The 13,943-nt window shown below is 40.9% G+C and overlaps 1 protein-coding gene across 1 annotated transcript in view; it reads right to left on the bottom strand.

The window, feature by feature from the left end:
* Positions 1-13,943, bottom strand: part of WNT3A (Wnt family member 3A) — a 262,446-nt gene that overhangs the window by 66,956 nt on the left and 181,547 nt on the right. Inside the window, exon 2 of the mRNA XM_029588289.1 lies at positions 7,578-7,819. Within this exon, the coding sequence (XP_029444149.1) occupies positions 7,578-7,819 (242 nt within the window). The remainder of the gene's footprint in view (positions 1-7,577; positions 7,820-13,943) is intronic.

Genomic DNA, 13,943 nt, shown 5'->3' with positions numbered 1-13,943 from the left:
TCTGTGACACGCTATCTCACAGAGTCCATCAAGGACATGGACACAATTATGTTGGCATATCGGGCACACAAGTTGGCAATCTGGCCAGACCTAGCCAAGGAAGCATAGCACTATCTTTCCTGCCTACCAATCAGCGTGCCCAATGAACATGTCTTCTCAATGACAGGAGATATTGCGAGCCCTCATCTTTCAAGGCTGGCACAAGAGTAGATGGAACAACTGGCCTTTTTGGAATTCTATTTGCTTTTGCTTGGGTTTTCAGAATTTCTATGGGAATAGCAAGACGATTGAAATAATTTGATAGCATTTCTGCCACTCTGCATACCTGTGATGCCCCATATAAATCACCGTAGTGATCTTACTCCTACTTTTCTGCCTATGTTAAGAGTTTTGCTGCCACATGCCTAGCTCTCATGCTAAAGATGTACTACCTTAGGATTATTGTTGCCACATGCTGCCCAGTCCCTGATATACCATGTTAGAGATCTTGCTGCTTCTGCTCTGTCTACCATGCTCCTCATGTGCCACCTTAATGGACTTGCTGCCAAATGCCTTCCTGCAATGCCCCTTATTTACTACCTAAGGGGTCTTGCTGCTATTGCTCTGATTACCTACCATGCCCCTTAGGGATTTTCCTGTTATCACTCTGCCTAACAGCCACGCCTCTTATATACCACTTTAGGGGTCTTGTGCTACTGTTCTACCTACCTGCCAATGCCTCAGATGCACCACCTTAGTGGTCTTGCTACTAGCACTCTATCTAGCTGCCTTATCCATAATATACCACTTTCAGGATCATGCTATAAAATTTCCTACATATGATGCCTATTATGTGCTGAAATGGGAGATCCATGTTGTGTCTGTTTGGCTCAACCTAGTTCTAACATTCTGTTTGTGGGTTGTACTGGGATGTTTTGTCTACAGATAAAAAGTGTGAATAAAGTAAAAAATAAAAGTTTCTCCTTCCACCCCATCTATTTTATGGATGTTTCTTTTGTTCTACCCCTCTATAATCCCAGCCTAGTTTTTCCCCTCATTTCTTTGTTAGTTATACTGAGTTGTTATGTTTTGTCCCCAGAAAAAAAAAATATAAAAAGAAAAAGAATTCAAATTTATTTTTCCACCCTACCTCTTATCTGCTTTGCCATCTTACTGTTTTGTTATATGCCTCTATAAAGAAATATAATAATATACATTATAATGACAGCAGAAAAAGATCAAATGGTCTATCCAGTTTGCCCAACAAGGTTTATATGGTAGTAACTGCTGCTCCGTTCAGGTTACCACCAAAACTTATGTTAAGGGTAGCAATATGTACAATCAAAACCAAGCAATTATCAAACCCATATCAAAATTACTGCTACAAACATTTTTACTGGGCAAGCAGCCTTCATGATAATTCATATAATGCTGCTTGAACATGCTCTGCTTTTGGACTTGGCTATAGAAGCAGTCCTGCATGTTTTTTCTAATGTCTGTGTATCAGTACCCTGGACTGTAAAAGTCAGGGCCCAGTGTTGGCTGCCATCTGAATTCAAGTCCCCATTTTTCTCCCCATTGTAGTGGAGAGCGATGTTGCAGTTCCATCAAAAGCATGAAAGATAATTGGTTAAGGGTAGTAATGTCCATGTCTTCTGTTAAGAGTAATAACTGCAATTCCATGCAGGTTGCCCCATGTACCCTTTTCTTCATTTCCAACCTCTATTCTTTAGGGATCCACAATGTTTATCCCATGCCTTTTTAAATTCATTTACTGTTTTCACCACCCATTTTGGAATGGCATGCCAGGCATCTACCATTCTTTCCATGAAGAAATATTTCCTGATGTTGGTTCTGAGTCATCTCCCCTGGAGTTTCATTTTGTGACTCCTAGTTCTACTGTTTCTTTTCCAATGGAAAAGGTTTGAATAATGTGCATCATCAAATCCATTTCACCTCCTCTCTTCCAAGGTATACATATTTAGATCCTTCAGCTCCTCCTCCTAAATCTTCCAATATAGACCTCACACCATTTTGGTCACACTTCTCAGGACCATCTCTGTCCTGTCTCTATCCTTTTTGAGATATGCTCTCCAGAACTGAACACAGTTTTCCAGGTTAAGCCTCCCCAAGAACCAAGGGCATTATCACCTACTTTTTCTTACTGGTTATTCCTCTATCAATGCAGCCCAGCATTCTTCTGGCTTTAGCAATTGTCTTATCACATTGATTTGCTGCCTTCAGATTGCCAGACACTATTATTCCAAGGTCTCTCTTCCAATCCAAGCACATTAGTCTTTCACCTCCTATTACATACAGCTCTTTTGGATTACTGCACCACAGATGCAGGACTCTGTACTTCTTGACATTAAATCCCAGCTGCCAAATCTTTGACCACTCTTCAAGCTTTCTAAAATCACTTTTCATTCTCTCTACTCCTTTGGGCCTGTCCAATCTATTGCAGATATTAGTATCAACCACAAAACCTACACCGGAATCCCCCTATACCAACTTGGTGAGATGGGTTCCCTGTGCTGAGGGTCCCTGGACTGCTACCTCTGGATCACCTCACTACTGCCACCTCTGGTGGTATACTACAAGTTGTAGTAATAAAAGATTTATTTTTTTTAATTCTTTATTTATCAATGTTTTCAATTATTATAAACAGGAAAGTTTACATCACATCTTAACACTAATACTCTTAGAGAAAAGAGACAAAGAAAAAAGAAGTAATTTAACAAACATATTTCTAGGTTTGTTTCAGTAAACTTATATTTCCTACTTATTTGATATAAAGAAACAAAAGAATCTCTGGAAATAATGGAACATCATCTCAGCAATATTCAGTAGACAAATAAGGAGGATATTAAGCCAATTATATCTAATTGTGCCTGAATGGGTTAGTTAATGCTAGCTTGTCCTCTACATTTATCTAGATAACTTTTCAATGGTAAAGGATCATAAAAAATATAGCTTTTTCCTATATGTTGCAACAAACATTTACAAGGATACCTAATATTTACCTGGGCACCTATTGATCTAGCTTCTTGGCACAATCCCACAAAAGTTTTCCTACGAATTTGTGTATCTTACACAATGTCTGGGTAAATCCAGAGCCTTTGTCCATAATACAATTTATTACGATTTTTTAGGAACAATCTTAAAACTAAGTCTATCTGCTGGATAAATAAAGGATACTAACAAGGTTCCCCGATGTTCTAATTGTTCTTCAGTTGGAGCTTCTAGAAAAGCAGTGAGATCCGTTTTGAGGTTCAAATTAGGGACAGCTGTTCTCTCCTCACTCACATTTTTTAATATTGGGGCAAAATAGATTTTTGAGATTGTTGGTAATATATCAGGGGATAACAATAAAATACCCTTAAGATATGTTTTAAATTGTTCTTTTGGGGAGATTAACACTTGGAAAATTTAAAATTCTCAAATTCAAATATCGCAACTTATTCTCCATATTTTCTAATCTCCTCCTCAACATAGTATCTGACTGAAACAATGTAGTCTGTACCTCTTGTACTGATGTTATCTTATCTAACATATCCTTAATTTTTTCCTCATGATTATTTACCTTAGGTTCCATAATTTGTATCATGTTTTGTGAAATATTAATTGAACTAGCTAGTGATAAAATTGACTTCTCCAATGTTATTATCGCATGCCAGATTGAATCTAAAGTAATTATGTTAGGTTTCAAAATGGTAAGTCTTGGGGGAGACTCCTGACCCCCCCCCAAGACTTGCCAAAAGTCCCTGGTGGTCCAGCGGGGGTCCTAGAGTGATCTCCTGCACTCGGGCCGTCGGCTGCCGGTATTCAAAATGGCGCCGATAGCATTTGCCCTTACTATGTCATAGGGGCTACCGGTGCCATTCGTTGGCCCCTGTCACATGGTAGGAGCAATGGACGGCCGGCGCCATCTTATACTCCTACCATGTGACAGGGTGGGGGTTTTATTCGTTAGTGATATGTTGCATTCATGGGGGTTCGCCATACGTTTCGGAACCCCACGAATGCAACAAATAGGGACCTATACGTTGCGGATTGCGGATTCGTTCAAAACTAATGCACATCCCTAGTCTGGGCTGAGGTATCAGGCTTTGAATCCCAGCCTCTGGGTCAGGCATGACTTTGGCCCTGGGTCCAGGCCAAGGCCCAGCATTGGGAGCCAGCCTCCAGGCTGGGTTGTGACATCAAGCCTGGATCCGGGCCTCAGCCTATAGCAAGGCCCTGGCATCTGTCCTGGCCTCCGGGTTGGGTTGCGGCATTGGGCCTGGGTCCGGGCTGAGGTCCTGCATCGGAAGCCAGCCTCTGGGCTTGGTCATGTCATCAGGCCTGGGTCTGGGTCACGGCCTAGGCCTAGGACCTGGTGTCAGGACCCAGCCTTCATCAGAAACCTGACGGATAAAGTAAGTTCCTTTTTTCTTTTCTTTTTTTTTTTTTTAAGGAGTATCAGCTGAGATTAGCCCGTGTCTCCGCCGAGACCCTGGTGTTGCACTCGGGCATAGGCCACAGTCCCGGCTTTGGGTCTCGACCTATGCCCTAGGCGAGGCTCCAGCTTCGGGCCTACACTCTAGCCCGAATCATTTTTAAAATGAAATGAATGAATAAGATTCATTCAGAGGGCTCCCAATTCATTTTGGGGGCCCCTGAGTAAAATACATTAGCCTTATTTATCATGTTTTGCAGTTTCATTTTAAACAAATGCACATCCCTACTGGCATATTGCAGGTGAAAAAATACTTACAGTGAACAATTTCTACAAGAAGATCAGAGAATATAGAAATAAGGAAATAAGGATCAGAGAATATAGAAATAAGGATGTCTTTCACAGACTGTTGACTTATTGCTGAGAACTGGACACATCAACAATCTTATATTGAATGTGCAGCACCAGCTATTAGTATTAAGAACATCTGGTAAGTTTGCGTTCATTTATAATACTTCAGTCCAAAAGCAGTTTATAGATTGAGCCATTATTTGCATCCAACTGCAAGAAGGGAAAGAGGAGTTTTTTAAATTGTTACAGCCTGGTTATTTATCAGGAGAATTTCTGTGTCATGAGCTAAAGACTCCTCTCAGTCACTGATTCTCAGAGTGACCCTAGGCAAGTTATCGTATCCTAATCTGGCTTTTTCAATCAACAGATTTTTAAAAGGGTTCTTATCTTATCAAATGTAGAAGAATGAGTCAGCCATGCCAGAGTCTAACCTGCCTGCCCTACATGTGCAGGAATGTTACAGGTAGACATCTCAGACAGCGGAAATATCCCTGGGGCCATGTAATATTCTGTAGTGTCACACTGCCATTTAACACTTTTGATATATTAAACTCAAACACATATTAATGTCACAAAATGTGTTAGTTTGTGTTGCCTTTTGGGAGTTAGTGGTTAATATTTTCAAAATAATGTATGTTTTAAAGTTGGATTTTGTAGATGAGTGTTAAGTTGTCAGCAATGCAACTGGACAAAAGATGTAACACTACTCGTAAAACTGATGGAGACTGATAGAGATTTTAAAGATTATAATAATAATTTTTATTAGCATTTATTTTCAGCTTTGCTAACCTTCTCTGACTTCTAGGACTGCTTCGACTGTTATTCGCTACTATTTATGACTGACCTCATATGAAGTTGTTCCCATGACAGCTAGAGGTTTTCACCCTAGTTAGTTCTTTCAGCCTTAACTCAGGCATTGCCTGAGTTAAGTCAGTTAACTCAGGCATTAACTCAGGCATTGCCTGAGTTTAACTCAGGCATTAACTCAGGCTTGCCTTTGTAAGAAGAGCGTGGGCCCAAACTCTTTGCAGACCCCAATATAAACGTACCCTTTGGGAGGCCTATATGTGTCACCTTATAATGATGGTTGGAATGCTCTCTCAGGAATAAGTGCTATCTCCACATGTATTCCAGCTCCTGTTGATTTGAGGTATATAGGATTTAGAACCATTTGGGTCTCTTATACGACAGGATACAATATTGCCACTAAGTCATTGTAAAAGTCCCTTGTCATGGTCAGGCAGGCTGGATTCTGATGTACCCCTGAATCCAACAGGAACATTACAGGATTTAAAGTCAGAGCAGGATAAGATCTTCCGCGCCTGTCTTGCCCCCTTCCCTTTTGGTTGAGCCCACAGGTTCTGGGGGCTGGCAGGACTCTCCTAGCATGGTATGTGATAGCGGTCGGGCAGGACAGGAACTGGAGACAAGGCTGGTACTGAAGGCAGGGCTGGAGCTAGAGACAAGGACTGGAACTGGAGATAGGCAGGAGTAGGTGACAGACAGGAGCTGGGGACAAGGGCTGGAAAAGGAGGCAAGACCAGGAACTGGAGATAAGGACTGGAACTGGAGTTAGGCAGAAGCTGGAAGCAGGGGCTGGAGACAAGCACTGGAACAGGAGGACCACAGGGAGCAGGGAGCAACAGGGAGGACCGAGCAGGACCAGACAAGGACCAGGCAGTACAGACTAGGACTGGAAAGGACCCTGAAAGCAACACAAACACAGGAATATAGAAACTAATGCACAGGAAGGAACATATAAGACAAGAAAAAGAAGCCTCAGACAAGGCAGGCCACAAGGCAAGGCAAGGCAAGACTAGAAGGCCCGAAGGCCTCAAGGTAGAGCACAAAGGCCAAGGCAAGAGGGCCATGGAGGCCATGGGACAAGGCAAGAAAGCCAGGAGGCCACAAGGCAATGCAAAGCAAGAAGGCCATAAGGATCATGCAGTAGCAAAGCAAGGCAAGTGGGCCAGTGCAAGGAGCCAAAGTGACTCGATGAAGAGGCATCGAGTTGTGGGAGTGGCAGGACTAAATAGGGCTGGCCTTGCTGCATCATGGAGCCATTAATTAGGTGGCTAGAGCTGACTTGGAGGAGGGACCTGTCTAGCATCCAGGATTGAGATATCCTTGAATTAAGAAATTTGATGTTTAACAAGGAAGGCTCAAATATTAGTAATGAAATCCAAAGTATACAGATTAAGTCTGCCCACTAAGTTTACCACCGACTTACATAGTTCTTGTCTTTTTTCGTAAATAGACTTATTGCACAGATTGTATTTATTATATCCAATATCAGTAATTATTCTAGGCAATGTAAAAAAAAAAAAAAACAACAACATCCAATTGCTTTTTGAGTTATCTATGCTTTAGGTGCCGGATCATAATTCAATACAGTTGATATGGTTCAGTTAAATGAATATCTGTTCTCATATATTTCAGAATAAATAACCCTGATGCATGAAGTTTCAGTATGAGTACTGTAGTATATGAATTCTTATTATCAGTGATATAGATACCTATTAATACATTTTAAGAAGTCATACAAAATAGTTCAGTAAGAAACCAGACCCAATGGGTGTTATTTTTAAAGGCATTTCTTCCATTCTTTATCTATGGCAAAAGTCTTTTGAAGGAAAGGCCCATTGTGTCTTTCTACAGTACAGTCTTCATTTAATTTTCCCCTGTAATGACTGATGGGGTATTGCCACCCTATGTTCTAACCAATCACATTTCCTAGAATTGAGCTGATTGTTTAGCTTTCAATGTAGACAAGAAAACTGGAAGTGAAAGTGCCAATGCCTTTGCCTACCTTTATCTAGTACAGGCCCAAAGATGGCCAGGTTGTCATTAACAGTTGTGCAGTTCCACCTCCTCCCACGGAATTGGTGTTGACACTCTTGGATACCAATTTTGACTCCTTCTGCTACACTGGGCATGATCTCCACGAAATTCCGACAGAATCGTAATTGCTTGGGTACCAACCCAGGGATGCTACCACAAAGAATAGGCTGTGTCCCAAGGGAGGAGTACTGGTGACCAATGGCTAATGACCTAAGAGCAAAGAGATAAAAAATGGCAACAACTGAAACATATTATACATTCTGTCAGCTTTGGCTACACGTCTAAGCCACATTACTGCTATGACATTCAGTACTGTTCCACAGAAGGGCTAAAAAAGCCCATAGGACCATTCATCCACTTTACAGAAACATCCATCTTATTGTGCAGAGCATTAATTTAAAAATAAATGCATCTATTTTTTAAATTTTATTGCTCACATATGGAGTGGAGTAGTAGCCTAGTGATCAGAGCAGTGGGCTAGGAGACTAGGGTTCAAGTCCCACTGTGCTGCTTGTGACCTTGGGCAAGTCACTTTACCATCTATTGCTTCAGGAACAAATTTAGCCCTGGATTTATCAAAATGTGTTAAGTATTGCATACAATAGCAAAAGGAGTGTGGTTTATGCTAATAGACAGTTTACTGCAATTTCTGCTAATTACCTAAGTGAAGAGCAAATTTCAATAATGTTTTCAGACTTTGCAGTAGGTGCCAGACCTGTTGTATTTCCTGCATACCACTGGGGGACCATGAAGAGAGAGAGAGAGAGAGAGAGAGAGAACCTAGCCATGATGCCACCCTAGATAGGTATTTGTATCCCTATGGGAGACCCACCTAGTAACTCGAAGTGAGGTTTAGGTATTAGTGTAGGGGGTTAGGGGCCACTTTGACATTCAACGTGAGACATACGAACAGAACAGTGGTCTCTTGTGAAGATTTGATGACCTTCGGAGTGAGGAAACTCACTCCAAGATGATATTTGTGCAAGGTTCTCTCAACCTAGCTTGATGGACACTCTACCTGGGTAACATCAAGCTAGATGGAGAGAACATTGCACAAATCTCATCTTGGAGTGAGTTTCCTCTCTCCATAGGTCATCAAATCTTCACAAGAAACCACTGTTCTGTTCGTATGTCTCAAGTTGAATGTCAAAGTGGCCCCTAACCCCCTACTCTAATACCTAAACCTCAATTCAAATTACTAGGTGGGTCTGCCATAGGGATACAAATACCTATCTAGGGTGGCATCATGGTTAGGTTCGTTCTCTCTCTCTCTCTCTCTCTCTCTCCTAGGCTGGTGCTCCAGGAGCTTCAAACCTACTAAAACAGGCCTTTCAGGAGACATTGTGAAATGCACTAACACCTTACCACCCCGTAATGCAAGCTATCATGCAGCTTAATGCTACTGAAAAAGGTGTAGTTAAAATCAGTGTTAAGTCTGTGCATTTTTCAGATTTGCATCGCACTATATGATATGGTGACATCCCATAACTTAAAGGCATTTTCGCATGTGTTAAGGGCCTATCGCATGCATTAACAGGGCTTTTCGCATGCGATAAGTCAATGCATGCAAAAACGCCTTAGCGCATTTTGATAATTGACCCCCTTAGATTGTAAGCCCTCTGGCGATAGGGAAATACCTATAGTACCTGAATGTAAAAAAGTGGAATATAAATAAGTCTACTGTTAACCTTCTTAACAAAGAAGTTAAAAATAATTACTACAAGTATTTGTATTCCAAATCCTTTACAGCAGGTGCATTAAATTAAACCTTTACATTTTGTCATAAATGTTATGTGCCAGTTATTTAAGCTAGTAAAACAAAAAAGAACTGGAATTCAATGTGGTAAAATAATATATACGAATTGAAATGGAACCACACTACACCCAACTGCCAGAAATATTTTTTTTGATTTTTTTAAGTGAAAACCCTCATGTGAGCAGGGCATAAAACTAACCAAAGCTTTTCGTGAACTGTTCACTTATATGGTTGCAACTTTTTATATGTTGGCAGTGTAACAGAAATGCCCGCTCAAAGTATATAATCACGGGGAAAAACACTTTAATGATACAAATAGCCACTTGAAAGTTACTTCGTTGTGATAACCTTGTAAAATCAATTAACATGACACTTATCTTTGAGAAACCGCAAGAGTGTTTGAAAGAACCGCTCTGCTTTGTATCATTAAAGTGTTTTTCCCCGTGATTATATACATTGAGCGGGCATTTCTGTTACACTTGCCAACAAATAAAAAGTTGCAACCATATAAGTGAACAGTTCACGAAAAGCTTTGGTTAGCTTTATGCCCTGCTCACATATGAGGGTTTTCACTTAAAAAAATCAAAACAATTCTTTCTAGCACTCGGGTGTAGTGGAGTTATTTAAGCTAGACATGCTGATCACAGATGTCACTTAGTCATTCCAGTAATGACTGGAATAGCTCATCATCAATTGGTATAGAAGGCATGTAAAGTATTAATGAGAGAAGACTAACGTTTTGGATACTAGGAGCCCAATATTCAAAGATATCCGGTTATAACTTATCTGGTTAACTCAGAAGGTATATTCCGTGGCATGGCTATGCCACGGAATATACCAGGATAAACTCTATTTAGTCAGATAAGTTATATCTGGCTAACTTTAGACCTGATATTGAACAGGTCTAACTTATTCAGTTAACTTAACAGTATAAGTCTGAATATCCGCACTTATCCAATTGAAGTAACCAGATAAATAGCCCCACCCTGATCCACCCATTGCCAGTATTCAAGATATACAGCTATCCACTTAGCCGGATAAATACTTATCTGGCTAAGTGGTGGCCCCTGAAGATAGCTGGATATTCATTTCTGCCACTTAGCAGGATAAATCCCTATTTAAGGATGCCAATGTTCAAAAACCATTTAGATGGATAACTAAGTTATCCATCTAAATGGCAAGTTTTGGGATATAGCCAGTTAGGTTGCCCTCCTACTGGCTCAAACCTGTCCCCTGCCTCCCTCCCACCTGAGCTCCAAAGGCCCTGGTGAGCCGAACCTGCCACCCCCTCCCCAAATCACCCCATATCAATGTTTTCTTTTAATTAGGGCCAGGAGTCATTGTTTATTTTTATTTCTAAGATATCACTCTCTCCAGCCTTCCTTCTACCGCCCACCATAGCCCTTTCTCTCCCATCCCGCAATCCCCTGTACCTTAAATTGTAGCAATTCTTCAGCCCAGATCACGGTAGCATCCTATCATGTTCCAGGCCCGGCACTTCTGCCGTTGCTAGGCTGCTGCTATGGGATCAAGGGGTGGGGAGGAGGATTACCCGGCAATGACTCCCAGCCCTAATATATTTTTTTTAAAACATTGAGATGGGCTGCTTCAGAGAGGGGCAGCAGGTTTGGCCCCAGAACTCAGGTGAAAGAGAGGCAGAGGACAGGTTTGGACCTGTAGGCCAGCAATGTGTTCTTTTCATTTTTTTTACAGGAAAGCAACTTAACCTCTGCATTGTTTCATGGTGAGCCTCCACCTTGAGTACTGTGTGCAATTTTGGTCACCATATCTCAAAAAAATATAGATGCACTGGAAAAGGTTCAAAGATGGGCAACCAAAATGATAAAGGGGATGGAACAGCTCCCCTATGAGAAAAGTCTAAAGAGGTTAAGACTGTTCAGCTTGGAGAAAAGACGGTTGAGAGGGGATATGATAGAGGTTTATAAAATCATGACAGGACTAGAATGGGGTAAATGCAAATTGTTTACTGTTTCAGATAATACAAGGACTAGGGGGCACTCCATGAAATTAGCAAGTAGCACATTAAAAACGAATCAGCAAAACTTCATTTTCACTTAACGCATAATTAAGGTCTGGAATTCATTGCCAGAGTATGTGGTTAAGAACATAACAACATGCCATACTGGATCAGACCATCAAACCCAGCAGTCTGTTTCCAACAGTGGCCAATCTAGTCTATAAGTACCTGGCAAGTACCCAAAAACTAAGTCTATCCCATACTACTGATGCTAGTAATAGCAGTGGCTATTTTCTAAGTCAACTTGATTAATAGAGGTAATGGATTTCTCCTCCAAGAACTTATCCAAACCTTTTTTAAACCCAGCTACACTAAGCAAATCCCCTGGCAACAAATTCCAAAGATTGCGCATTGAGTGAAAAAGAACTTTCTTCGATTAGTTTTAAATGTGCCACATGCTAACTTTTTGGAGCGCCCCCTAGTCCTACTATTATCCAAAAGAGTAAATAACTGATTCACATTTACCAGTTCTAGACCTCTCATGATTTTAAACACCTCTATCATATCCCCCCCTCAGCCATCTCTTCTCCAAGCTGAACAGTCCTAACCTCTTTAGTCTTTCCTCAAAGGGGAGCTGTTCCATCTCCTTTATCATTATGGTCGCCCTTCTCTGTACCTTCTCTATCACAACTATATCTTTTTTGAGATGTGGTGACCAGAATTGTACACAGTATTCAAATGCGGTCTCACCATGGAGTGATACAGAGGCATTATGACATTTTCCATTTTATTCACCATTCCCTTTCTAATAATTCCCAACATTCTGTTTGCTTTTTTGACTGCTGCAGCACACTGAACCGACGATTTCAAAGTATTATATCCACTATGACACCTAGATCTCTTTCCTGGGTGGTAGCACCTAATATGGAACCTAACATTGTGTAACTATAGCATGGGTTACTTTTCCCTATATGCATCACCTTGCACTTATCCACATTAAATTTCATCTGCCATTTGGATGCCCAATTTTCCAGTCTTACAAGGTCTTCCTGCAATTTATCACAATCCGCTTGTGATTTAACTACTCTGAAGAATTTTGTATCATCTGTTAGCATAGATGGATTTAAAAAAGCTTTGGATAAGTTCTTGGACGAGAAGACCATAAACTGCTATTAATCAAATTGACTTAGGGAATAGCCATTATTTATTATTGGCATTAGTAGCATGGAATGTATTTACTGTTTAGGGATTTGCCAGGTACTTGTATCTTGAATTAACCACTGTTGAAAACAGGAAGTTGGGCTTGAGGAACTCTTAGTCTGACCCAGTATGGCAACTTCTTATGGGCTTATTCTTTTGAACATCACCAGTTAAGTGTAAAGTTATCCAGCTAACCATAGCCAAATTACTTTATACATAAATTGTGATATTCAAAAGAATATCCAATTAGGTTTAAAGCTATCCAGCTAAGGGTAGCAGGATAACTTTAATTGGGGATATACAGTAGTACGTTCCTGTGAATAACCAGGGCAAGTTATCCAGCAAACCTTAGACAGATAATTTGTCCACTAAATGACCTATATAATATTAGCCTCTTCAACATTTGGTGGCAATGTACAGATAGCCCAGGACCTGACAGGTAAATTTCAGAGGCACATAAACTACACAGGACATTTCCCTTTGAAAATGGCCTATTGAGTACAAACTATTCACTGACTTTGCATCTACTTTTCTCTGCGGGCAAAAATTTGCAGGAAAAGCAATACACATATTTGAAAATTCAATCTAAGCATATTGTATACCTACTCTGCCCTACCCTCTCCAGCCCTAAAGAACACCTCCCCTTAATCTAGGTAAAATCATGCAGCTGGCACATACTTTTAATTTTCAAAGAGGCCAATTTAACTTGGTGAATCACTATTTGACCAAGTAAATGGCTTTAGAAATTGCCCGCTTAAGGAATGAGGTGAAGACCAGAATTGAAACTAGGATAAGTCACTCTCTACTAACGCATTGTTTCCTAACCTTTTCATGTCCAAAAATGTTGTGTGACACATCAGGCAGTGCAGACATAGAGAGGACACATATATGTCAAAAATAATATCTAGGGAAGCACTGAAAGCTCTTCCAGTCTCTCTTTCAAAATTGAAAACAAAGGGAGAGAGAGGCGGAAACACATACAAATCCATCACAATAGCTAAGCTTCCTCTATATCCAAGTGCAGTAACAGAGAGAAGTCGACGTGGTGCAGGCAGCAGGCATGGTGAGTTATCTTGACTGCCATGTGTGACTGCCAGAGCTCCTTCACTGCTGCTGCTCCCAGCATGCAGAATGAGTCACATCCAGTGCTTAGTGCATGCTGTCCCTAACCCTATCGCGCTCAGCCTGGGGTTAAGATGGAAGAAACTTAGGAGTAAGATGAGGAAGCATAATATTTGCACAGATAGGCCTATCCGGCTAAGTACTGCCACCCTGATCTGCCCACTACCCACCCACCTTTTATCCGGCAAACTAGACAGCTGGATAAGTGACTTATCTGGCCTATCCAGCCAACTGCTGAACTTGAGTGGATATTAGGAGTGTGCATTCGTTTCCTACGT

The sequence above is a fragment of the Rhinatrema bivittatum genome, chromosome 2 (assembly GCF_901001135.1).
Source record: "Rhinatrema bivittatum chromosome 2, aRhiBiv1.1, whole genome shotgun sequence".
NCBI classification, from domain to species: Eukaryota; Metazoa; Chordata; class Amphibia; order Gymnophiona; family Rhinatrematidae; genus Rhinatrema; species Rhinatrema bivittatum.
This window is presented reverse-complemented; position numbering and strand designations above follow the sequence as displayed.